The sequence below is a fragment of the Rhinatrema bivittatum genome, chromosome 3 (genome assembly GCF_901001135.1).
Source record: "Rhinatrema bivittatum chromosome 3, aRhiBiv1.1, whole genome shotgun sequence".
NCBI lineage: Eukaryota > Metazoa > Chordata > Amphibia > Gymnophiona > Rhinatrematidae > Rhinatrema > Rhinatrema bivittatum.
This window is the reverse complement of record NC_042617.1, coordinates 22,859,762-22,886,478: the sequence shown is the minus strand read 5'-3', so window position 1 is coordinate 22,886,478 and position 26,717 is coordinate 22,859,762. Positions and strand designations below refer to the sequence as shown.

Genomic DNA, 26,717 nt, shown 5'->3' with positions numbered 1-26,717 from the left:
TCGAGAACTTTATCCTTCAAATCGTATTGTCCCAGATCTAAGTATAGATTTTTTTAGAGAAGCAAAATCTACTTAAGTTTTCAGAGGCTCAGTTGGCCTGGTTGAATTGGCCAATCTCAAAAGATGAAACTCGCATACAAATTAGTCAGGCAAAACCGTTGAAGGTTCCTGGGCCGGACGGATTTAGTGAGGAATTCTATAAAATTTTGAATAATCCACTTTTGAAGAAAGGGCACTATCCTAAAGGAGAAAACCTGGCCCAAATTGTAGTTCTTCACAAAAAAGGTAAAGACCCTACATCCCTGGCTTCTTACAGACCCATATCTTTATTGAATTTTGACCAAAAACATTTTGCTAAAATATGGGCAAATAGGCTGGCTTTTCTCCTATCTAAATTTATTAGCTCTGGACAAGTGGGTTTTGTGCGTGGAAGACATGCCCTTACCAATGTTCAGTTGGTGATATCTGCTATGTCTCGCTGCCAGCAGGCCCAGGAATCCTTCTTGGTCGTCAGTTTTGATGCAGACAAAGCATTCAACAGAGTAGAATGGGACTATCTATTTGCAGTCATGAGGAAGTTGGGGTTGGAAGGCCCTTTCTGGGATGCAGTATGCTTACTTTATTCTAACCTGCAGGCATATGTAGTGCCAAATCAAGTTCATTCTGATAAATGTAATGTAGAAAGGGAACACGCCAAGGTTACTCTTTGTCACCTTTATTATTTTTGTTGTTCCTCAAACCCTTTCTGCACACTATTCAATAAAACACCTCTATATCTGGAGTCCAATTGCGGAGCTACCATATTAAATAAGCAGCTTTCGCGCACGATATTCTAGTCTTTCTAATGTTTCTGCCCTCCTTTTTATCTTTTCTACTTGATCATTTTGATCAATTTGGGAGATTCTCGGGACTCAAACTTAATATAGACAAATCTGAAGCACTAGCCCACCCTCCCTCTTTATCATCATCTTGGGGCGACACTTTCCCTTTAAAATGGGCAGATGGACAGTTCAAGTACTTGGGATTATTCCTGTCCTCTGACCCTACTGAATTCTGTGAGTTCAATATGGGTCACTTACTGACTCATACTAAAGAAAAATTCCACTTATGGAAAAGTCTACCTCTTTCCCTAGTGGGGAAGATAAATCTTTATAAGATGGTATTGTTCCCCAAGTGGCTCTATGTATTGCAAAACCTCCCTTTGCGTTTGGCACGTAGTGATCTCAATGCCTTGAATTCCCTAATTTCTAAATTTATTTGGCAGGGGGAAAAAACGCGCATTTCACTAGTCTGCCTAAAACAGACCTGGGGTCAGGGGGGGATTGGCCCTACCAGACCTTGTAGAATACAATTTAGTTAGCCTACTGCGTATAATATGTGATTGGATGTACAGCAAATCTGACTGTATTAACTTAGAAGGGGACAAAGCTTTGGTGACTCCATTAGACTTACAGTTTGTTCTACACACCCAGACCAAGACACTTTCCAACAGTTTTGTTGCATTGGAGGTGGACCCTTGGCCTGGTGCAGGATTGGTACAGCCCTCTGGATGGAACCAGAGAGCACCTGCCACCAGGAGGTGGAGCACGGGAGGAGACAGAGGCTAGCTGGAGCTTCGCCAATAGCAATCCGGGGTTTCCACAGGTTGAGCCCTTGGGTAAGAACATAATAACATGCCATACTGGGTCAGACCAAGAGTCCATCAAGCCCAGCATCCTGTTTCCAACAGTGGCCAATCCAGGCCATAAGAACCTGGCAAGTACCTGAAAACTAAGTCTATTTCATGTTACCGTTGCTAGTAATAGCAGTGGCAATTGTAAATGAGGTGAACACTAATTTCTAAGTCAATTAATATCAGGTAATGGACTTCTCCTCCAAGAACTTATCCAATCCTTTTTTAAACACAGCTATAATAACTGCACTAACCACATCCTCTGGCAACAAATTCCAGAGTAATTGTGCGTTGAGTACCCGGGCCGCCTGGTCTTAGGTGGGCCTCGCAGGGTCTCCTGGAGAGGAGTGCAGAGGAGTGCCCACCACAGCAAGGGTGCGTGGTCAAAGTCCAGACAGGAAGGCCCTGAGGTCACGGAAAGCCAGACTAGAAGAGTCCAAGTGAATAGCGAGGGTCGAGGTCAGAGTATCAGTCCAGAATAGTTAGCCGAAGCAGGGGTCAGTACCTATAGTCAGTCCGCACAAAGTCAGGTCAGGCAAAGATCAAGTTCCAGGCAGCGATCAGACATGGTCAATGGACAAGCAGAGGTCAGTTCCAGGCAGAGGTCAGACATGGTCAATGGACAGGCAGTGGTCAGTACCATGAGATCACTCTGGAGGGTACTACCAGGGAACAGAGAGACACTGGAACAGGAGACATTGGAACGAGAGACAACACCAAGGTGTTCAGCCGAGTAGTGCTCGATGTTGATGGTTGATGGGTGTAGCTTGCTTATTGCGGCTGTTACTACCCCTAATTAAGCTAGATATTCACTTAGATGCAGTTCCAACACTACTCTCTACATTAATGGTGGGAGTGGAAGGGAAATAGAACCAAAAGGTTACTAGGAGCCAAGACTAACAGAAGTATGAGGAAAAAAAAAAAAGAGTACGAAGCTTGCTGGGCAGACTGGATGGGCCGTTTGGTCTTCTTCTGCCGTCATTTCTATGTTTCTATATGTTTCATTTCTATGTTTCTATATGAAGGTCCTGCTGGACCGGTGCCCCCACCACCTGGGAACCGGAGACCTGACGGAACGGGATTCTCCTGGGATGGACAGCAGAGGAAACGATCTGGGGCAAGCAGCTATCACACAGGAGTGACCCGATTCCAAACCGAAGGCTGAATGATCCCAGGGCCCTTTTGTAGGGCTGAGGAGCTTACAGGAGGAGCCCAAGGAACCGCACCTTCACAGTCCCTTTATGAAGGGGGAGAGAGGGGCGGCCTCGCCCCTTAGGAGGGGCTGGAGCAGGAAGCAGGATCCTGGACAGAGGCATCTGTTGAGACCGTCGCTGCCCGACGTCTCCACTCCGCCCACCTTACCTCTTTTGTGACTCCCTCTTTGGTTGATGGAAGTTTGGCTCCCGCAGCGTCATCTTACCGTTCTCCTCCGGCGTTCCTGGACAGGCTAGATGCTGCCTTCCGCCATGTTCTCCTGAAGCCTAAGGGCGCGCGCGCCCGACTCAAGTACCAGCTGTGGCGCGAACCTCAGGGGCGTCCCCCTGAGATGATGTCATCCTCACCGGATACTTAAGGTCTGTCGTTTTGCTAGCTATTCGAGTTAGCAAAGGTTAAGGTTATGGTTACGTTTACCTAGCTTCCTCCAGGTATCGCTGCGGATGGGATTCGCTCTCCGCATACCTTGCTACTCTGCCTCCTTGGACTTTATCAGGGGTACCCGCTCCTCGGGGGCCTCGCTCTCTCTTTTGCTTTTCAGGTTGCAGTCTGGAACTGGTACTCGCTCCTCGAGGGCCCACGTTCCCGGACCTGCTACTGAATACAACTTCTGCCAGGAAGTCACCTCTGCCTACAACACCAGTGAGGTACCATCTCTCTCTCAGAGCTTTCCCTGGAACCAGGTACTCGCTCCTCGAGGGCCTACTTCATTCCAGCCCCTGGGCTGCTTCAAGAGACTATTGTGTGACTGTTACCATCAAGGTTCTGTTCCTGAACTCTACATCTCTGCCTACTCACTATATTCAGTTTCTCTACAGCTCAGCCATCCTGGGATTGCTGTTCCAGTGCCTGAGGGACTACGGCCCAGCCGGGCTCTTCTAGCTCACTACTGCCACCTCTGGTTGTTCGCTCTACAGTTTAATAAAAGAACTAGTGTGTGTCTGTCTCCCAACTCTGAGCCTGACCGATGGCCCCTCTCAGGATCTTCCCCCATGGGCGTGGTCATCTGCCACCGGCCAAAGGATCCACCCACAATTATCACAAATAATAACAGCATCCCTGCTGCTGCTGCCGCTGCAGGAGGAGAACAGGCCACAGGCAAGCCCCGAGGCTGAAGTGGCGGCATGCTGCTGCTGAAGCAGAAGCTGGGGGCGGCCCCAGCCGTAGTAGAGCTCGGGGATGAGGCCCTCTCGGGCCATGGAGCGAGGACGACGGCGGCACCTGCCATGAGGAAGGAGTGGAAGTCTGCGGCTCCTGCCGCAGAGAAGAGGAGTCTGGTGGGTGGCCTCCAGGCCACGAAGAGGCGAGCAGGGGCCGCGGCTCCTACCGTGATGAAGACCCAGAGTCAGAGGTAAGAGGCGGCTTGTGGCTCCTGCCACAGCCGCATCGCAACGTTTAACTAACAATATCTTAATATCTCCCCTGAGCTGGGCGTGGAAACGTTTGCTGCAATTTTACCATCATTCTTCTACCTGTACACAATTACTGCCTATTCAGGGAAACTCCAATTTTATTCCAGGTAGCCAGTCGCTACCTGGAATAAATATTGCAGATATTTAAAGGACTTTAAAAAATGGTCTATCTGCAACAAGTTTTGTCTGAAGAGGAGGAAGTTGTACACTTTTGCTACATTAAAAGAGTCTTATGTGCTTACGGACTCAAGCTACTTCTCTTTAATTCAGTTGAAGAGTTATGTGGCCTCCCTGCCCAACCAAAATTTACACATCACTCTTTTGGACTCCTTAGACGTTCTCTTTTGCCCAGACTTGGATAGGTGTTCTGTATCCAATCTGTGGAAGAAACTACGCAAACACTCTTCTCCTCTGGTAACTCATTGGTCACGGGATGGAGGCCTGCAAATCACGGAGAACATGATTGCTTTTAGTTTTCTTCATTCAAAGGACCTCTCAGGGAAAGTGGCCTTACGGGAGCTCCACCAAGAGGTATAAGATATCCATTGTTATAGTCAATATTATTATGATCTGTATCTCATGGGGTATGTAAGAAACCAACATGCTCCATTTCTTGTTATATATGTCAATTATACCATTTTGCAATAAAACAGATTAACTAGAGAATATCTGGGATGATATGATATATCTGATGTAGATGAGAACCATGAGAGATTGTTACTTCTTTCAATGTCATCAACTGTGACTCTTCCTAAGTGAAGATGTATTCTGCAACCAAGTTTCGAAATATAGAATTGTAGCCACTTCTGTGATATTTGAAGATACTCTGTGGACTTTCCCTTGAAGAAGCTTTTGTTAAGCGAAACATGTTGTGAGGTAGTCCTTTTGTATACAATTCTTAATATATTTTGTATGTATGAGTGTGTATGTTTGTGAATGAATGTGAATCATTTTTAGAATATAATTAGTGGATACATTTTTGCGATTTCATGGGATGTATTTGTACAATTTGATTTTTTATGATAAAAATCAAAAACTTTTTGTATACATGTTTTTTGATATATCATTCTGTGTGTTGATATGCATTCTACTGACATCTGGAATGATTAACATGGTTGTTTGTACTCCCTTAATGCACTTAGAAGTGGTGTGTTGCCACCAGGCTCCAAAGTATCCCAGAACAGGGATCCTCCATGAACCCACCATGGTACTCTTTTTCATAAGGGAGCAAGATGAGCAGTCCAGCCAGTGGGAACATCAGTTTCCATTGAGCACACAGCTTTGGGAAGTAGCAGAAATCGTGAAACAGGGCCAAATCTCTCCCTTCTGAAATGAAGCCATAGGTTTTCTCTGCTATTGGGTCCACCATTAAATCTATGATATGTCCAAGAGAAAGTTCTAGCTCATAACAGCACCTTTACTATACTTATGACTTTTGGTTTAAGCCACCCCTTGCCCTTCTTACCTACAATTTTACTCTTGCATTATATTACTTTGTTAACCCATGTACATAGATCATAGTATTAATGGAATGTACATGTTACTGTATTCAGACATACCTATTGACTCTTGCCTTATTTGTAAGCCACATTGATGCTCCCCTAGTAACTCCCCAAGCTTTTCCCTACCTGTCCCCACTCCCACTACCCACATTCTACTTATCCCATGAGGTTAAGAAGCTCGCTGGTTAAATAATATTCTCCAAAACGCAAAAGGATTTCTTCTTATATTCCTCGTATGCCCACGCTAGCTCAATGTAAACTTATAATTCTTTTTTTTTTTTTTAAAAAGCCGTATCAGCAAGCCTGACACCGACTCTGCACTCAGCAAAATTGTTCGGTCTTATCCTCATATGTGGCACAGCTCTTAATGGAACACTTCTGTAACAAGATTGAAATGTTAATTTTAATTGCTCCGTTGTTAGTATGTAGGACCCGACAACGGCCAGTGTTTCGCAATCTACTGATTGCTTCTTCAGGAGTCACAATTTAAATTATGTGAGCTGGAAAAGCGGGATATTTAAAGATCTCGTTGAGTAAAGGCGTCCTCTGCCCCGTTTTCAACTTTGCTAAGACCGGGTGTCTTTAAGAAATAAGACCAACACGCTGCTTCTACACTAAAAATGAGTCATATATCATTTTATAACGGTATATCCAGTCTGTTTTGTTTTATTTTTTAGAGAATTTAAATTGTGACTCCTAAAGAAGCAATCAGTAGATTGCGAAACACCGGCCGTTGTCGGGTCCTACATACTAACAACGGGAACAGACGGAGCAATTAAAATTAACATTTCAATCTTGTTACAGAAGTGTACCATTAAGAACTGTGCCGCATATGAGGATAAGACCGAACGATTTTGCTGAGTGCAGAGTCGGTGTCAGGCTTGCTGATGAGGCTTTTTAAAAAAAAATGTTTAAAAAAATTTTTTTTTTAATGAATTATAAATTTACATTGAGCTAGCGTGGGCATACGAGGAACATAAGAAGAAGTCCTTTTGCGTTTTGTGGTTGCCACATTAGAGGACGGTTTTAGCTCTTTGTTATTTTCTTAAATAATCTTCTCACCAGGTGCCAGGCCTCCTTGTTCTGGTGGAAGTTTCTCTACACTTCCTGGCTTGGAACAGCTGCCTCTCATGCTCCACCACCAGGGACGCCAGGTAGGCGACATCTCTGGCAGTAAAATTTGGCTGCTGAGTAGGTGGTGACATCATGGAATAAGCCTGCTCTGTAAGTTGCGCGTTGCAGAAGCTAAAACTGTGAAGGGTTTCAAAGGGGCATGGGATAAACACTATGGATCCCTAAAGGCTAGAGGATGGGAACAATTAAAAAAGCTTGGGGGTAACCTGCACGGAGCGGCAGTTACTACCCTTAACAGGAACGTGGGGGTAACCTACACAGAGTGGCAGTTACTACCTTGGGAAACTTGCTGGGAAGACTAGATGGACCATTTTGGTCTTTTTCTGCCGTCATTACTATGTTACTATGTTTATGCACAATGTTGCACGCAAACCAAGCAACCACATACAAATGTAAGTAAACAATAACATGCAACATGTACATTAAAGTTATGCATAATTTATATTGTGCGCACAAATGCTCATGCACGATATAAAATGCATGTGCATGAGTGCAAGAGCCCGTATGCACATGAATCTGGCTGATGTGCAATTGTTTTAAAGTTAACCTCCAAATCTTCTCACCTTGACTGAAACTTAGCTTTCCCTTGAGGACTCTGCTTTAGTTGCTGCTTGGTGTCAGTTCCTCCTCAAACTTACTTTGCCTTCCACCCCTTTCTCACCTCCCATCCCACCCCTCACACTCTGCCCAGACTTTGGCTGACTACTTCCATGACAAGGTTATCAAAATCAGTCTTGAGTTCTCAACCAGGCCACCTCTACCACCTCCTCCCCCCATTTCTTTTCCTTTTCCTCTGGACCCTGCCACCCTTTTCTCCTTTTCTGAAATCACAGCATTGGAATGTACTAATCTTCTCTCCTGAAAAATCACTACCTGTTCCTCTGACCCCATAAATAGCCAGGACTCAGTTTACTTAAATGTACATGCATAACCCGGCTTTGTGCATGCATTCTTTTATGTGAACTGGCAAGAGACTCCAGGGTGCAGAGTTTGAAGTTGCATGCATACTTTTTTTTTATTTTAAATGTAAGTTCACTCACACAAGATATGCCATCGATAATATAAGTGTAGTTTTGTGCAGGTGGGTTTATGCGTGTACATGGGCGCTTACATGCAAATTTTCAAAGGAAACTTATGCACATAAATTTGCTTAGAAAATTCAGGGTAATGTCTGCACAGAAAAGGTATCCCACTGTGCAGAGTTATAAAGTTACCCTCCCGCTTGCAAATCAGTTGAAACATTTCTTGATCTGTTTTAAAAATGGTGTTTTCCGTGATGTGTTATTTCAAGATGTTTATCTTGAATATATTGTAAAAGTTCGTACATTTAAAAAAAATAATCATTCAAAGCACACTCTTTTAAACACTGGGACATGGCTGCCTACATAAAAGCCCCTGAAAACCTTGAAATTTATTCTCGGCCACACATTAACGCTGAGAAGTGCACAGCATCCTTCATACAGCAGTCCCCAAATTCTCTCCTTTTACGTTGTTTTATATTGACATCAGTTTCATCCAGTTTAAAAGCCAGAAGGGGAACCTTTGGTTCGGTCATGGAACTTGGGGGTGGACCTGGCAAAGGGCAGTTTATGAGAACCCTAATTGCATCCCACATCCCTGCAGCAAACTGCTTTGGAGAACTGTTTCCAAATTACTTGACCTTAGTATCGGCGCCTCAGGTTATAGGAAATCTTGAGTTTTAGTGTCAGACCCACAGATTACAGGAAATCTTGAGCCCCAGAGAACAAATGTGGGTGTTGGAGGAGCTTGTGTTGCTTGTTAAAGGAAATATATTTAAAAAGACTGTTTGTTTGGAGGGGTTTGGGCATCCCTGGTGGCTCTCAGTGGTAAGTGCTGAGCATTGCCAAGTGGAGCACCTAGAACTAAATTCCTGGGTCACGACTCCTGCTGTCTGGGCCTAGCGGGGCTGTAGAGGCACATTGGCTAGGTTCCAGAAGTGGCATTGTTTTGTGGCCCCTGGCCAGGGACCTATTGCTGCAATAGCTGGCCTGAGTTGGCGGGTGGGGGGGGGGAGGGGGGAATATAAAATAGGGGGGGGGGAAAGACCTTGAAAATTGTGAATGAAGGCTCATGGCACGGTGGCCCAAGAGAGGCTTGTTCTGACCGAGGCGGAAGCCCAAGGCAACAGGAGAAAATTGCCATGCCAGAAATTAAAAAAAAAAAAAAGGCCATTTTTTGAGAAGAATTGAACTGAAAAATACTGCTTATGCCTGTGTGATTTAAGAGGCAATAATCAAACTGGGCACTTTGGTGGAAACACTGTGAGTACTTTTTACTTTCTGGGTCTGCACCAATAATGAGAGCAAAAGTACATGCATGCTTTTGCTTTGATTATTTCCAAGGAAAAAGCAGACAAGACAATTCTATTTCTTCTGCAGGCACTTTTTCCATGTAAGACACACCCAGCTGTAAAAAATGCAAACCTGAGCTGGTTGCTGTCTCCCCAGACCTTATCCAGCCTATGTTAATGTCAGTGTGGAACAGCAGGCATACTTGTACCTGCATGGAGGCTGGGCACTTATCCAAAAGCCCATCTATGCGGGTAAAACAGCAAAATAGTTTTGAATATTGCCTTCTCAGCGATTTCTTGAGTTGTTTTGATTCAAGGCCAGGGAAGGTTCACCTTTTTCTCATCTGCCACATTTACTTACTAAAGTTGCTGGGTTTTTCCAGCAAGGTAGATCTTGCCATACATTCGTTCATGGTTTAAAAAAAATTACAGGTAATTGTCATTGTCTGATCTATGTAAGATCAATGTGAGTCTTCGTGATTCACACTGATCCCTTGCGTGTTCGAAAGATGGATTTAATTGAATCTAATATCTGTGTAAAATGCGATAGCCCAGGGGCTATGCTTATTCATGAGTTGTTTATGATGACTTGTTTTTTTTGTATATTGGGACATAGGGGAAAGGGGAGCTTAATGGAAAAGGGTTATGAAGTGTTATTGTTAAAATCTTGTTTAATTGGTAAGTGGTACATTTTGCTTAAATGGTTACAACCTGATTCCTCCTCTTTACTTACCTGGAGGACCCTCATGATGGAAATGGTACAGGCAGAGAATATCTCTTTGCCACTGGTAAGCCGGAAAAAAAAGCAAAAGATTTCTTATGGAAACTTTGGGGACCTTTTTTTTTGTGGACATTACCTGCTGTTCTTCAAGCCTAATGTCTGTTTCAGTCCTAGATAATGCCTGTCTTTTCGTCTCCGTGTGTTACTTATTTGTTTTCTCAGATGCCTTATTTTTTCTTTTCCAATAATGAATGTACTGTGCCCGCTGGCTGTGGATCACTGCTCTGTTGCATTTCATGAGTAGAATTAGTTCAAGCTATGTGTAGAGAGATAAAGGGAAAAAAAATTGATTTTATTTATTTATATTTTTTGTGTGTATTTTTGTATATTTTTTTTTTTGTATATTGTGACTTTTGTTTACTCTCACAATAAAGATATTTAAAAACAATTATAAGTAATAGCCAAATAGAGAAAATTATTCATGCAAGCTTTACCCAATTGTAATTAGAATGCACTGTATCATTTGTGTTCCCTTTCTTGACAGTCAGTTTGCCTAAGAGTAGCATGCATAATTTTGCTTTCACTGGAATGGGTTCCTTTAAAGCTAGCGCGTCCAACTTTGGCATCCATGCCAAGAATAGATTGTAACTTGCATTCAAGAGATCATGTCTTTTTAAAGCTGCCTCTGAACACGCGCTACAATGACCTTTGGAGACAGAAATAGCCTTTTTTTGTGAAATTATTTCCTACCCGGGTTGGGAGATGAGTACCGAGTCCTGAGCTGCCAGCTAAGCCTTCAAGAGCATTTCAACATCCTTAACCTTTTGGTTGGTTGTGCTAAAATACTGTAATCAGCTCCCAAGTTCCCTCCCCCATGGACATCTCCTTGCAGGGTTTTTGTTACGAGATTTCTGAATTGCGGAGTGAAGGGTCTGTTTCCGTGAATGAGTTGGGGGCGGTGCATGGGCATTTCAGCTGATTGCTGATGACCCACAGTTTCTCAGTTTGCTTCCAGATTTAGGATAAAAGGGCCCACACTGACCCACATCTGGCCTTTTGCTAATGCAAGCTCTGCTTCGTATTTCTCAAACCTCAGGGCTCAGAGATATGCTATTTGTTCAACCTGTTTTTCTTCGTGGTTTGAATAACATGAGCTGGGTTTTTTTTATCCTTTTTTGGATCATTATGAATTGAATACTGTTTGTGGCAATAAGCCAAGTGCACTTTGTGGTCTCTCCTTAATTATACAAATTACTGATTATAACATTTTGTGAACAGTAATCTGAAATGCTTGTAGGACTGTCTGATGCTAATCAAAAATCCAGTCATTGCTGCCAGAACTGAATTAAGCGACAAGAGAATAGCACTGTGGTGTTTTTTGTAAATATGTCTTCCAGAGCAAAATAAGCCAACTAAATGTACGTAAAATGTGTTGTGAGTATATTTAGCTTACAAAACCAGGATGCATTCAAGTGGAGGGGTTTTATCTGCCTCTGAAAAGCTTAAAAAATTAGAGGGAGGAAACAAATAACTTTCAAGACACAGAAGTAGTAAGAGACAAGTAAGGTCCATATTCAGATGCTGACCAGCTGGCAAAGGCCTAGATTCACGATTTTGCTATAAAATTTCACATGCATAGCGCCCGCGATAAAAAAAAAAAAAAAAAAAAAAGGGGGTGTGGGGGGAGAGAGAGACTGTATATAAGGCTCTCAGATTAGTCATCTATTTATACCACTGTAGCAGGATCAACTAGTAACTAGGGGTGAGGTTTTGGTGGAGGCCTAGGGCTTGGGGGGCAGTTTTACATGCACAGTCAGAGGTACAAACAGCACAGTACACATCAGTGAAGATTTGATGTGATTTGGAATGAGGAAAGATACACAAAGATGAGATTTGTACAATGTACTTTTGCCCTAGCTTGATGCACCCTCTACCTAGCTGCTATCAAGCTAGGGCGAGAATACACCTTGAGTTACTATTTGTTTGACCCTCCTACAGTGGTATAAATGACTAATATGTGCCCCACCCCAAAGGCTCTCGTGCTCTCTCTCTCTCTACTCTCCCCTGTTCCCTCTCCTAATCTTCTCCTGCCCGAAACGGAATTTGCGATATTCCATTTCAGGCATATTGCACAGCATAACACCAGGAAAAAAGGTGTAGTTATTTCTGGCATTAAAACATGTGATAACGTACATTACACGATCAAACGCAATGTTAAACACCCCTCACTTTCAAAAAGTCTGCCCAAATTCCCTCCTTTTGACAAAAATTTGCATATGCATCTCGCGATGCGATAAATAACGCATGTGTTATGGCATTATCACGGGCATTATCTTCAGTGATGTCAACTTTGCCGTTCGTACCTCCTAATGCGTATGTAAAACCGCCCCCCTAAACCTACCCTACCGCCCAAATCCCCACACTGAGTTAAAAGTGCCCCCTCTTACAGTAGTATAAATAGTAAAGTAACATATTCGTTTCATTCTCTCTCCCCCCTCCCCACCCTCGGCGTGTGCGATAAAAACCTTTTCGCTCAGGAACACACAACTAACGCGAGCACAACGCACAGAAAAAAGGTGTAGTTATTTCTGGTGTTAAAACCCGCGTTGCTGTGCATTACTCTAGCGCATTTGACATTAGGTACCACTCATTACCATAAACTCCACCCAGACTCTTCCCACTTGCACAGCAAATGTGACATTTTACATACTAGCACGCATTGCGCTATTTAACACGCGCGTTGCGGCGTTATCGTGTGCGTTAGGGCTTTAACGCTTGCATTAAGACCCTAACGCAAAATTATAAATGACCCTGTCAGCTGGATAAACGGCGCTGAATATGGACCTCCCGTAGTCCATATGGCCCCCCGTGGGAGAGCCCTACAGCACGTTTGCTTTCTATTATCATTGTTTATATAATTATTGTAACTATTCTCTTTGAATTGGATGCATGGCATTTGATGTCCAGAAATGAAAACACAACTGCCTCGTTGCATTCTGGAGTCATTATTCTCAGTTGTCTTGAATCCTCCCTAAAGTGTTTAAAGGCTTGATTTGACGCAGAACTTGCTGAAGTATTATGGGGGCCAGTTTCCTGACATTCTGCTGCAGTCACATGATTTGATGAGCTGTCATGAACCATACAGTCATGCTCGCTTCTTGCCTCACTACTCTTGTCAGCAGTAATACAGCCTGCTGAATCTTCTCCTCTTCAGCTGTCAGTTGGTATAATTAGGGGTTTAGATTTGTCATCAAAATTCGAAGCAAGTGTCATGAGGAAGTTGCAGCTGAAGATACAAAGCTGGCAGCTGAGACATGAATTCCTTGAAGGCTGTGATACCTTTTATTGGCCCCGTTGGAAGAATAATCCAAAGATGTACATGAGCTTTCCAGCAGGCTACCTCAGTCCCTTCTGTGTGGACTGCAGAAACTTGTGCACTGCAGCGTTTTTGGATTATTCTCATGTTGGACCGATGCAAGGTGTTCACATCTTGCAAAGATCCCAGGTTTCTCCAGGACCTATACAGCTGTTAGTGGTTTGCACTGCATCTATATCACGGGTCTCTCCTTTAAGGACTGTAGAGTACATTTTCAATAAGGCACCTACCAGATAAAGTACACGCATAACAAATTGATCTTTAAATGTAAAGGACCTACACAATTAGTAGGGTGAATTGTGTTAGTGACACATAGGTGTGTAGTTTTTTCCCCCCAAAAAAATTATGTTTCAGGAATGTCTCTCTTTATTAAGACATACGAAAATATGCATGGACTTTTAGGCAGCTGAAAATCCATAGGCAGATTCAGCAATTCTACTCACATAAACCCTGTTTGTATTCATGTAGATCCCAATTAAACCTTTGAAAGTTTACCTTTATGTGCAGTGACATAAATCCCTATCATTTTGTCAAACTGCTTATCCTGGTCATTCCTCTTCATTCTCCTTCCCCCATGAATACCTAGGGTTGCCAACTAGATCCACATTTTCAGGACAGGCTGATCCAGTCCTGGATTTACCCCAGTGCATGCAGGTACTTGTAGACTTGCTTTCTTTAAGAACCGCAATAGGAAAGTTAGAACTACAAGTCCCTGCATGCAGTGGGGTAAAATCAGGACTGGATCAACCTGCCCTGAAAATCTGGAGCCAGTTGGCAACCCTGTGAGCACCGGAAAACCTGCTTTTATTTTGAAAATTGGCTGTAGAAGCAGTCCTATTTTAGTCCTATTTTCTTCCTCTTTATGATCTCCCTTATCTCAAAAGGTATGCCCAGGCTCTGAGGGCTAGAGGGATGTCTCCTTCAACCTTTCAGTGATTTTCTGCTTGGGTATATGTTCCCCTGTAGATACCTGAAAGCCTGTGAGGGGAGTACAAAGCCAGTCCTCCTGCCCCTGCACAAAAGAGAGGTGCCCGAAGTGCAAGATTGCCTCATTACAGACAGTGAGCACCTCCTTTGATAAAGATAGTTTGGTAGTGCAGAAAAAAATGGAAAATTTGGAAAATGAGATGAGATCTAAGAATCTTCGTATCGTAAATTTTCCTGTTACTAGGTTGTTATCTGCAACAGAATTATTTAGAAAATATTTAGGAGAAGTGCTGCAAATTTCCTCAAGTAAAGATATGTTGGTTTCTAAGATATATTATATTCCTATGTCTAGAATTAGGTCTATGGGTCAGAAAGAAGAATTAGATGTGATACAAGAAAATAGTCTTAACTTAACCTCCTTTTTGGAGGCATCGATAGATGATGTTCCTACTAGGGCTACTCTTTTAGTAACCTTTTGTAGTGAACAAGATAGGAATTTAGTTCTACAAAAATACTTTAAACATAAGGATATTCTTTTTTGTGGAAAAAAAAATTCAGATATTTTCTGATGTGGCTAAAAGTACCCAACTGAGGAGAAAGCAATTTTTGATATTAAAAGCTAGGGGGCAGATTTTCAAAGGCTACACACGTAACATGAGAAAATCTGCCCCTGCGCGTGCCGAGCCTGTTTTGCATAGGCTCGGCAGCGCACACAAGCCCCGGGATGCGCGTATGTCCCGGGATCCATAAAAGGGGCATTCCGGGGGCGGGGCCATGGGCGGGGTGCAGGCCCAGGGGTGTTCCGGGGGCGGGACAGAGGCCTCCGGTACAGCCGCCGTGCCGGGGGATGACGCGCGGGCAGCCGGCCAGCACGCGCAAATTGCAGGCGTAATTTCAACGATAATGGTGGGGGGGGGGGTTTAGATAGGGCTGGGGGACGGGTTAGATAGGGGAAGGGAGGGGAAGGTGGAGGGGGGCGGAAGGAACGGAGGAAGCCTGCGCAGCTCGGCACACGCAAGTTGCACAATTGTGCACCCCCTTGCGTGCATCGACCCTGGATTTTATAACATGCGTGCGGCAGCATGCACATGTTATAAAATTGGGCGTAGATTTGTTCGTGCCTGGTTGCGCGAACAAATCTACGCCCGCGCGCAGGTTTGAAGATCTTTAGGAGCGTTATTCTTCCTTAAATTTCCATGTAAGTGCTGAATAACATATTGCAAAAACAAATTTATTTTCTATGATCCCTCTCATCTTGCAACTTTTCTTCTTGATAAAGAATCTAGAATTATAATTCGATCTGATTACTTTTGAGGTTTTGATGATGAAAAAATTGATGTCTCTCATATTGGGGCAGATTTTCAAAGGGTTACGCGCATAACCCCAAAAACCTGTCCCTGAGCGCGCTGAGCCTATTTTGCATAGGCTCGGCGACGCGTGCAAGCCCCAGGAAGTGCGTATGTTCCGGGGCTTTGAAAAGGGGCGGGAAGGGGGCGTGGGTGGGGTGGCGGTCTGGGGTCGGTCCGGGGGCGGGACCGAGGCCTCCGGCACAGCGGCTGTGCCGGGGGTTCGCACGCCAGCACTTGTCTGGTGCGCGCAAGTTATGCCTGCCCAGAGGCAGGCATAAATCACAAAATAAAGGTAGGAGGGGGGATTTAGGTAGGGCTGGGGGGCGGGTTAGGTAGGGGAAGGGAGGGGGAAGGGGGTGGAAGGAAGGTTCCCTCAGAGGCCGCTCCGATTTCGGAGCGGCCTCTGAGGGAACGGGGAAAGCCATAAGGGCTCCCCTAGGGCTCAGCGCACGCAAGGTACACAAGTGTGCACCCCCTTGCGCGCGCCGACCCCAGATTTTATGACATGCGCATGGCTGTGTGCGCGTGTTATAAAATCGGGCGTAGATTTGTGCGCACTGGGTTGTGTGCACAAATCTACGCCCGCGCACATGTTAAAAAATCTGGCCCTTTAGTTTTTATTTTTCTTCAAGGAATGATTACCTGTGTAAGTACTCCCCAAATTACTTATTATGGGGACTTTAACCAAGGTGTAATGGTTGATATAAATATCTTGTTGGTATTGTATGGATTTCTTTTTTTTCTTTTTACCCTTGTTTTTGCTTATGATGTTAATGATGTAAATGTTAATAATTCAAATAAAGTAGCAATTTAAAAAAAAAAAAATTTCCACAAGGCTCTGCTTTTGATAGCAGAAAACTGCAACCAATCTGGCAGTCCCCCTGGGGGAACCTGTTGTGTTACGTGCTCGTGGCCTTCCACGAGCGCGGCCCCCTACCTCACCTGCGACGGCGACCCACCGCAGGAACTCCGGGGGAAACCCCTGACCAGATGCCTGCCGCTTCGGCGTGGGCTCCCACCCTGGCCGCCGAGTGGGGAGCCGTCCCTGCTCCTCCCTCGCGGCATCCAGCTGCATTTCCTCCGTGCAGGAAATCCAAGATGGCCGCCGCCATCTTTAGGCGCGAGGCTGCACCTCCTCATTAGCTTTAAAGGGACCTGATCCCTTTAACCAGGTTCAGCTGTTCCCTATGAGCTAGAGCAGAGGAAGTATAAAAAGGAGGCTTCCTCTGCTCATTCCTCGACTTGGCAACGTCCTTCATTCGTCAGGTCTGCTTGCTTCAGTGAGTCTTCCTGTGCTTTGGATCCTTGTTCCTGTCTTGTCTTGGAGTTCCTGGTTCCTGAGTTTGGATCGGCTTGCGGTGATTCCTGGTATTGACTTCGGACTGGCAAGTGGTGATTCTCTGGTGTGTGACTTCAGACTGGCAAGTGGTGATCCCTCGGTGTCTGACCTCAGACTGGTAAGCGACGACCCTCTGGCACTTGACCTCGGACTCCTTCTTGACCATCGTCTCCAAGGGCCCGCCTAAGTCCCAGCGGCCCGGGTCCCTACGGGCTCCTCCCAGGGGGAACGCGGGCTTCCAGGGGTGAAGCTCCAGTCAGCCCTTGCACCGAACTTCTTGACCTCTCAAAGGTCCACCTAAGTCCCAGCGGTCCGGGTACTTACGGGCTCCTCCTGGGGGGACTGCGGACTTCCAGTGGCAAAGACACAGTTCCTTTCGTCACCTCTCAACTCTTCGTCTGCCTTCACAGTCGCCTCTGTCTCCTGTGCTGAGGGTCAGCTGGTCACGTCTTCTGTTCCTGCCTCGCCACCCGACGGGAGAACCTACGGACCATTATCCCAAGGTATTCCATCCTCCCGTCGGCCCAAGGGTTCATAAGCCTCAGCATAACAGAACCTACAACCAAACCACATACTTTACTCTCCCTATCCTGAAGGACTACTTTACCACCTCATTTACGACTGCAAACAGATATCAAGAAATTTAAAACCAATTTAAAGACATGGCTATTTACATGCGCCTATACGAAGTCATGATAATTAATCAACAAGTTTCATATTCTAAATTTCTTTGATTCTAACTTTAATTTATTATTTTAATTTAATTTCAGCTTATTTTCTTAACTCTGTATATTTTATTCACCGATTTAACAATGTCTTAGAGCAGTTTTAGATTAATTCTAATTTACCGATATTTTAGTTGTTATTTAGCTATTATTATTTGTATTTTATTATATTATTGTATTTCGATTTTATTAATTGTACACCGTTGTGATTGTTTTATTACTGATGTGACGGTTTATAAAAACCAAATAAACCAAAAACCATAGTAGATACCCAGTAAGGCCTACACGAGCAATGTAAACTTGAGCTTTCGAGTGTCCCCACCGCTTGCCACAGCACCTTCTGTTTCTCCTGGAAGCGTCAAACTTCAGACAACAGGCTTCCAGGGATCACAGTGGCGACAAGGACATTATATGGACTCAAGAAAGCATGGGATAAACATAGGGGATCTCTGAAGGAGTAGTAGGGATTGTAGAGCTGAGTAATTAGTGTGGATAGACAGACTAGGCCATTTAGTCTTTTTCTGCCATCACAGTTGTGTGTTTCTTTCTTTCATAGTCCGGAAAGGGGTACAGTAGTCATGAAAGACTGCGAACCACTGTGCTCTTTGACTGGCAGGGATTGCTGCACTAGCAGCAGCCTTTTGTCTTAAATATACTTGGCCTCTAGGATGTCACCTCTATGACACACCTGCTGGGCTCATTGGAGAGGAGACTCCAAGCCATTACCTGCGCTGCTGCACATGGCACTATAGCCTGAGCCATGTGACCGGCCCAGAAACCCAATCTGATGGCTTTTTGCACCTACTGAGACAGCAGGAACAAATGACTATGTAACTTCTTGCTCCACCTTGCAGTCCCACTCATACTTTCACTTCTATTTTGTGTGAAATAGGCATTTATCATAGCATTGTCGAGGACTTCTTTAAGCAACGGACATTCAGATTCCTACTTATAAGGTGAACTACTTTAAATAATATGACTGTGCATAAATACTGCAGTCACCACTGTGATTTAGTTTTAAATTTCAGTTCACTTTTTAAATATATTTTTGCTGTTTTTAGAATTTACATCTAATCAACAAGTACAGACGTAATGGGATGGGCATACATAAACAATCATATAGGAAACATAGTAAAGTATAACTTTAAAAGTAATTTCTACATGTTCCCCATCAAGTTCCTAAGTCAGCACACTGCAAGAAAAATGGGACTTTCAAAACTGAAAGAAAGGGAAAAGATATATTTAAAAAGATTATAAGAAAAATACCACCCAAAAAAGCTAGAATCAGTGTTCCGCATGCCACAACTTAAAGAGAGCAGTGCATTTATACCCAGGATATTAGGTCACATTCACAGCTGGATCAGCAATCTCAGAGACATGAAAACTCCATAGGTGTTTAGGGTCAAAAAAGACGTCTTACAATCTAGTACTTTATCATACTTTTACGTGGATAATGCAAGAATTCTCCCTCCTCTTTGACAAATCTACAGAAATTATTTCTGCCTACTCTGCATCAGTTTACAAACATCAGGAAAAAGATTTTTTATTTTTAGCAGACTCAAAAAAAAAATGTAATCATGAGGGTGGCTCAGATGGTATCTTCCTCTACAGATTTTTCCAAGAGGCCTTTCAAGTCCAGGTCATCCAGTGAAATCTGGGCCTGGTCATTGTTCCTGGTTTGTCTCACTGTTCGCTTCTTGTTCGGAAGATAGAACACTATTTAGCGGAGGTAAAACATCTTACAAATGCCCATCATATACTTTTTAAACATATCCATTGAGTGTAACAGTCTGGAGACATTTGAGATTTTATTTTTCATAAGCTCTAAGTTTTGTTGAATAGTCACATTATCTTGAATAGTGGGCAAATTTAACTTCTCGTGCATTGACTAGTCACCTTTCACATGTGGATATTAATATCAGTGGCATCCTTTCTATTTGTATTTCTATTTGAATCTATACATTGCCCTTTTCTACCCTGTGCCCATGTCTTTGAACATTAATAAGCATGTCAAATTTGTCTGGTGTTGAATTGTCTTTATGGTTTCACAGCCACCTGTATGAGACATGCAGTTTGGCAATGAATGTTTGAAGACTTGGCTATTCATGGCTGAAATTCAGTAAATCTTATTCAGAAGTATTTTAAATGTTACGTATATTAGTAGCATTGGTGCAATTCAGTAGGGTCTTACGCAGTTAATTTTGTGGACATAAAATTTATAAAAACGTATTAATTTATTTATGTTTTACATTTTTACATCAACCATTCAGAAAGACAAAGTGGTGAACAAATAAAAATATTAATTACAGCACATAAAACATGTAAATGTAAAAGAGTAATATTACAAATAAATCATAACAGCAGACAAAAATATAAAACACAGTTTTATAAATCTTCTTAATATAAGGGAGAAAGTTCGCCCAAAGTTAATGTCTTTCTGCCTACTTACTACGACAGAGTGGTCTAACCAAGCTTTGCAATTGTTTTCTTAAGATTAGATGGTATGTTATGTCTCTGACATTTTTTGGCAATCAATTACAAAGAATAATGCCAATGTTAGAGAGAGCCCACATTTTAGTTTCCTTCAAACTAAAGTCTGAAAGAGCAGGAAAGGTAAGTCAGATTTCCTGAGAAGAGCCTAATGAGCATTTAGGAACATAACGTTCCAAACGATCTGCTAGATAAGTTGGACCTGATCCATTAATGGCTTTAAAGACCAATTGTAAACAAAATTCATGCTCAGATTGGGAGCCAATAAAGTTTATCAAGAGCAAGATGATAAAATCATGGATTTTTAGTCTTAGAATTAATCGAGAAGTCATATTCTGCATAATTTATGATCGGGAGAGATGGTTTTTTGGGTGACACTATATATATATATATATATGGCGTTATCATAGTGCATAGATAACTTAAAATGTGAATATATGGGAGACTGTTTTTTGGGTGACACTATATATATATATATATATATATATCTATATATATATATATATATAGATATAGATATATATATATATATAGATATAGATATATATATGGCGTTATCATAGTGCATAGATAACTTAAAATGTGAATATATGGGAGACTGTTAGAAAAAAATTCAGTGCCAAGTTGATTCAATGATTTTGCACCTGTGGATTATGAGTACTGTAATACATCTATTATCAATATTAGTGGAGTAGTTTTGACATCACATTTTTTATAAAATGAGATTTTGTGGTAACGTATTAATTCCAGTTATTTGCGATGTGGTATGACAAGTTCTGCTGATCCTGAGTGCAGCTTCAGCAGACATAAACATATAGTCAGAAAAAAGATAAGTGCTTTCCCAAGAAAATATAAAAATGATGGTCGCACTGTTTTAATTCAAGAAAAAAGTGGATTTTCATTATTAAATAATTGTATGTACATGGTAAATTTTGTATCATTTGTATATACACAAGTTTGAATATTATTTACACACAATGTGAAAGGTTTTAAATTAAAATGTACTTTTCTTGTGCATAATGAGTGATCTGAAACATTATGCAAATTTGCTGCAGAATCTTAAAAACTGCTGCAGAATTTGTTAATTCTTGCCACAGAATCTGCCTGTAGTCTGCCAAAGGATTGAATTTTGCATTGCTTGCCAACCTGCTGCCTACAGAGGTTCTGCTTTTCTGTTATGCCATTGAGTCTGTTCAGTGATTCTAGGGTCCCTCAGCCGCCAGTATCATCCTTAATATAGTACTTTTTATAGCAGTCAAATCCTGCAGGAGCCCAACTGTCCTCAAAGGAGAATAAATGAACTGATTGGTTTGGTGTCCGCACAAATGTTAGCATTCTTTCCTTGCTTTTCACAAACAGAATGCCAATAATCCTGGTGTGCTTTGAGAAGCAATCTGAAGGCTAAATGCTAGTGCAAAATTATGTAAATTCCAGATACCAAATCTTCTGTCATTCTTTCTTTCATTTTAAGATTCATCTGTTTAGAACAGTTCATCCCTTTCCCAATTATTTAGATGTTTTATTTTTTTTTTTTTCTTGTTCTAATAGTCTTACTGCTCGTCTGCCAAACATTGGAGAAACGATACATGGGCACAAGTTTTTTATTGGATTTGGGGGGAAAGGAGCCAACCAGTGCATCCAGGCAGCTCGACTTGGGGCCAAGGTGTCAATGATTTGCAAGGTAAATATTAATTTTAGTCTGCTGTGACACTGCTTCTCCTCTTGTGCCCTCGTTTTTTTTTTTAAATAGGATTATTCCTGGGTTTGGAAGGTTGGCAAGCGCGAGGGAGTGCTGGATATAAGGCTCGGCCGTTTCATCTTTTGCCATAATTCTTTCCAGTTCCTGCGGACAGGACATGAAGTCAGCATAGCTTGGGCTGAGAACAGCAAGTCCATTGTGAAAATAAAAAGTTGGTTTCAATAGACACAGGAAAAGTGCTACACACTTTATCAAATACCATGGTTAAAAATAGTTGTTGATTTTAAGCATGAATATTTTTATTTGCCACTTACTGGCATTTTAACCTGCCGGCAGGGTTTGAACAAAATCAGCGTAGATCCTGGTTTGTTCTTTAAAATGAGACGAGCGCAAGGTTTCTTGTCCTTTGATGTGGAAAATTTATCCTCAAGGCTCTTCATTGGGGGATCACACTCACTTTTCACTCTGGTTGGCAACACAAATAAAACATAAATCACTTGGTTGAGGTCCCCAAAAACATCTCCTTCTACTTTGAGGGGAATAAGTATTTACATAAATATACAGTATACAGTTATTTTACTCCTCTGTTCTTGGTGGCAGGGTTTCCACAAATGTCTGTTTATAAATACAGTGTAAATGTTGACTTGTGACAAAGAAACAATCAGGCCGATACGCCAAAGTGCGCTCAGCTGAGCGTACTGTTTAACCCTGGTTGGATGCGCATTTTGGACATGAGTCCACAACCCCTTATACAATACGGGGTTTAGCGCTTCCAAAAAGCACCTACAAACCCCCCCCAAACTAATAGCGCTCATCATGTGCAAATGCATGTTGATGAGGCGCTATTAGCTATTCGCCTGGGATACAGTAAATAAAAATGTGCACCGGATCCGCCCATTTTATGCTCAAAAATTAGCGCCTGCCCAAGAGTAGGCGTTAATTTCTGAGCAGCCCGAAAAAGTGTACAGAAAAGCAGAAAATACTGCTTTCCTGTACATCCTCCGACTTAATATCATGGCGATATTAAATCGGAGGAACCAGAAGGTTTAAAAAAAAAATTTTTTTTCAAAGTGTGTCGGCAGGTCAGGTTAGGAAAACGGATGCTCAGTTTTTACAAGCTTCCGTTTTCCTAACCCACTGACAGCCACTTCTCCTGGGCATCCGCTGCTAAGGAGGCACTAGGGGCACGCTATTCCTAGCACCTCCTTTTTAGCGCGACCCCTCATTTAAATACGGTGTCGTGCGCCCAGGAGAGAACATAAGAACATAAGAAAATGCCATACTGGGTCAGACCAAGGGTCCATCAAGCCCAGCATCCTGTTTCCAACAGTGGCCAATCCAGGCCATAAGAACCTGGCAAGTACCCAAAAACTAAGTCTATTCCATGTAACCAATCCTAATGGCAATGGTTACATGGACTTCTCCTCCAAGAACTTATCCAATCCTTTTTTAAACCCAGCTACACTAACTGCACGAACCACATTCTCTGGCAACAAATTCCAGAGTTTAATTGTGCGTTGAGTAAAAAAGAACTTTCTCCGATTAGTTTTAAATGTGCCCCATGCTAACTTCATGGAGTGCCCCCTAGTCTTTCTACTATCCGAAAGAGTAAATAACCGATTCACATCTACCCGTTCTAGACCTCTCATGATTTTAAACACCTCTATCATATCCCCCCTCAGTCGTCTCTTCTCCAAGCTGAAAAGTCCTAACCTCTTTAGCCTTTCCTCATAGGGGAGCTGTTCCATTCCCCTTATCATTTTGGTAGCCCTTCTCTGTACCTTTTCCATCGCAATTATATCTTTTTTGAGATGCGGCGACCAGAATTGTACACAGTATTCAAGGTGCGGTCTCACCATGGAGCGATACAGAGGCATTATGACATTTTCCGTTTTATTCATCATTCCTTTTCTAATAATTCCCAACATTCTGTTTGCTTTTTTGACTGCCGCAGCACACTGCACCGACGATTTCAATGTGTTATCCACTATGACACCTAGATCTCTTTCTTGGGTTGTAGCACCTAATATGGAACCCAACATTGTGTAATTATAGCATGGGTTATTTTTCCCTATATGCATCACCTTGCACTTATCCACATAAGTGCAAGGTGATGGCGAGGTGCGAGGTGGCCGGGCGTGCATTAGGAAAGTGGGCGCTCAACACTCAGTGTCCGTTTTCCCACGACCTTACTGTATTGGCCTGAATGAGAGAGATTGCTTCATGACTGACCAATTCCAGCCCTCAAGAGCCACAAACAGGCCTGGTTTTCAGGATATCCATAATGAATATGCATGAGATACAGTGGGGGTAGTGCATGAAAACATATTAAAATATATCTCATGCATATTCATTATGGTTATCCTGAAAACCAAGCAAAGGAAGGTTTAGCTTTAAGGAAGACCTAATAAACAAGGAGCGTCCACTTCACCACACTATAACTAGCTCAAATAGTAAGTAGAGTGTACTTGCTTTACCGAAATTTAATGCAACAAACACATTTATAAATTCTAATGTTGGCATCAAACATGGGACTCCAATTTTTGTTGATGCAGGATAAAACTACATGTAACAAACCTGGCTGCTAGGCAGTTCCCCTGCCAACAGGGGTTCTTCACTGAGCCCCTCACCTGCACTAGCTGCTGTCTTGAACGCTGCATGACTCATCAAGGTACTTCCGTTGAGGCCTCCTCATGGACCACTTAGGCTCCTTGCTTTGGCCAACATAACACTTATTCTTGCCACAGTGTGGCCATCTTGCCTTGCCGTGTTTCCTTGTGGCCTTCTTGCCTTGCCTAGTTCTTATGTGGACTTCTTGCCTCGCCTTGTTCCAGCATGGCCTGTTTAGGCCTTCTTGTATTGTCCTGTCTTGTCCCTGTACATCTGTTGCCCTTGCTCATTGTTCTTGGACCCTTTCCTGTATACCTTGCCCTGCTCCATCTGTCTTGTTTAGGCTTCTTACCTGCCTGTCTGCCTTGTCTGGTCTCTTCATACAATACCAAGAGAATATTTCACACCTATGCCAAATTGTATACAAACTTTATTAATACATATAACACTCCTCACTCTACCTAGACAATAAAATCTATTACACACATCCATTCCCATTCACACCATACTAAAAACCTTTTAAAATGTGAATCTTTTAAACATTGTGACCCCAAAAATACATTTCACCATTTTATATTATTTTACAACAAATATAATTCACATAAATATAGAGACAATTTATTTCTTATATCTCTTCAAATTTCTCGCACGCGCTGTAGTTTGCTCACGACTGTCATTGTCCAATTGTCATGATTATTACCTGGAAGAGGTATATTGACGACTTGTTCTTCATTTGGCAGGGTAATCAGGAGGAGTTACAGTTATTTTTGGATATGTTGAATACTAGCGATTCTAATTTGGAATTTACAGTTACTCAAAATAAAAAAAACTGTAACGTTTTTGAATATGTCGGTTTACATCCATGATCACTGGATCTCCCTGTTCCAGTGAGTTCCAGTGAGTCCCTGTTCCTTACTCAGTTCGCTGCCTCTAGAAGGCCTACTGGCCACCAGAACCCACAGACCCAACCTAAGGGGGAGGTGGCTGGTCAGGTGAAGACTGCTGCTTGCCTGACTACATCCTGCTGTGTACTATTCCAGGAAGGTTCTGCCAGCCACTAGAACCAGTGGACTCAACCCAAGGGGGAAGTGACTGGTCAGGGGGTAAGTACCTCCCCTGCTCTGGCAGAGAGCCCTGTATGGCTCCTGTAGGGGGACTCCCCTTATCCAGGGCGACACTACAGAATGTCATCACTTGCCAGTTCTTTGAAAAAACTTAAATTTAATCTATCTTTTATATATATATAATATAATATGTCCTCATGAGCTGCAAACAAACTTGTGATCATTTCACACCAACATCTTTAATATATAAAAATAATGCCAGGCATCAGATACATTTAATCCAACAATATTAGCTTCGCTAAAATGTACTTGAAATAATTGAAATTAGCTTCAGATATTAAATGCTATTTGGAAATGTTCCAGATCATTGGATATTGAGCAATAACATCAAATTTATATGAGGACATATTTCATATCAATCTGTGAAGGGTAGCGGGTGCGTGAGCCCTTTGTGCTGCGGCGTAGTTGACGCAGCCTTGAGGGCAAACCCACAAGGCCCAGGCTGGCAGATGATGAACGTGCCCTGTAGTGGGACAGCCTGGAGCTTCACATATACCAGCCGCATGCCCCGCAGGTTTAGCCCTTGAGGCCTGCAGGACTTAGCTGTGTCCCTAGAGCGGTGAAGAGAACTAGAGTCCAAAGATACATTGGAATCAGGGCAGACAGGAAACTAATGAAGTCAGAGACAGGTCAGGGTCAGGGCAGGGGGCTAACAGTCATGGTCAGGTCCAAGCAAGAGGTCAAACTCCAGAGAGTCAGGCCAAGGGTGGATGAAGACACACAGAGGACACTAGACAAGATGGACAGAAGAGCTGGAGAAGTGAGGCTGGACTGCAAGGCTGGAAGACAAGGTTGGGCAAGACAAGGCTGGATTCAGGAAGGCAGGAGAACAGGAACCAGGAACATGGACGCAACATGTACTGTTAGGCAAGAGACCTATTGCTGAGGCAAGGAAAGTGCTGTGAGGCCCTTGTTTAAATAGGCCGGTCAGCATTTCTCACCATGGGCCCATATAGGGCCGGATTTTCAAAAGGTTACGCGCGCCAGCTCAATTTTCAAAAGGCCCGGCAACGCGCATAAAGCTCCGGGACGCGTGTAAGTCCCGGGGCTTTACTAAAGGGGCGGGGAGGGGCATGGCAGGGGCGGGGTCAGAGGCTCCTGGCACAGCGGT

The 26,717-nt window shown here is 43.0% G+C and overlaps 1 protein-coding gene across 5 annotated transcripts in view; it reads left to right on the top strand.

Moving 5' to 3' along the window:
* The window catches only part of RBKS (ribokinase), a 276,072-nt gene that overhangs the window by 22,492 nt on the left and 226,863 nt on the right, over window positions 1-26,717 (top strand). For all 5 annotated transcript variants that reach the window (XM_029592954.1, XM_029592953.1, XM_029592955.1 and 2 more), the window contains exon 2: window positions 21,722-21,854. In XM_029592954.1, the coding sequence (XP_029448814.1) occupies window positions 21,722-21,854 (133 nt within the window). The remainder of the gene's footprint in view (window positions 1-21,721; window positions 21,855-26,717) is intronic.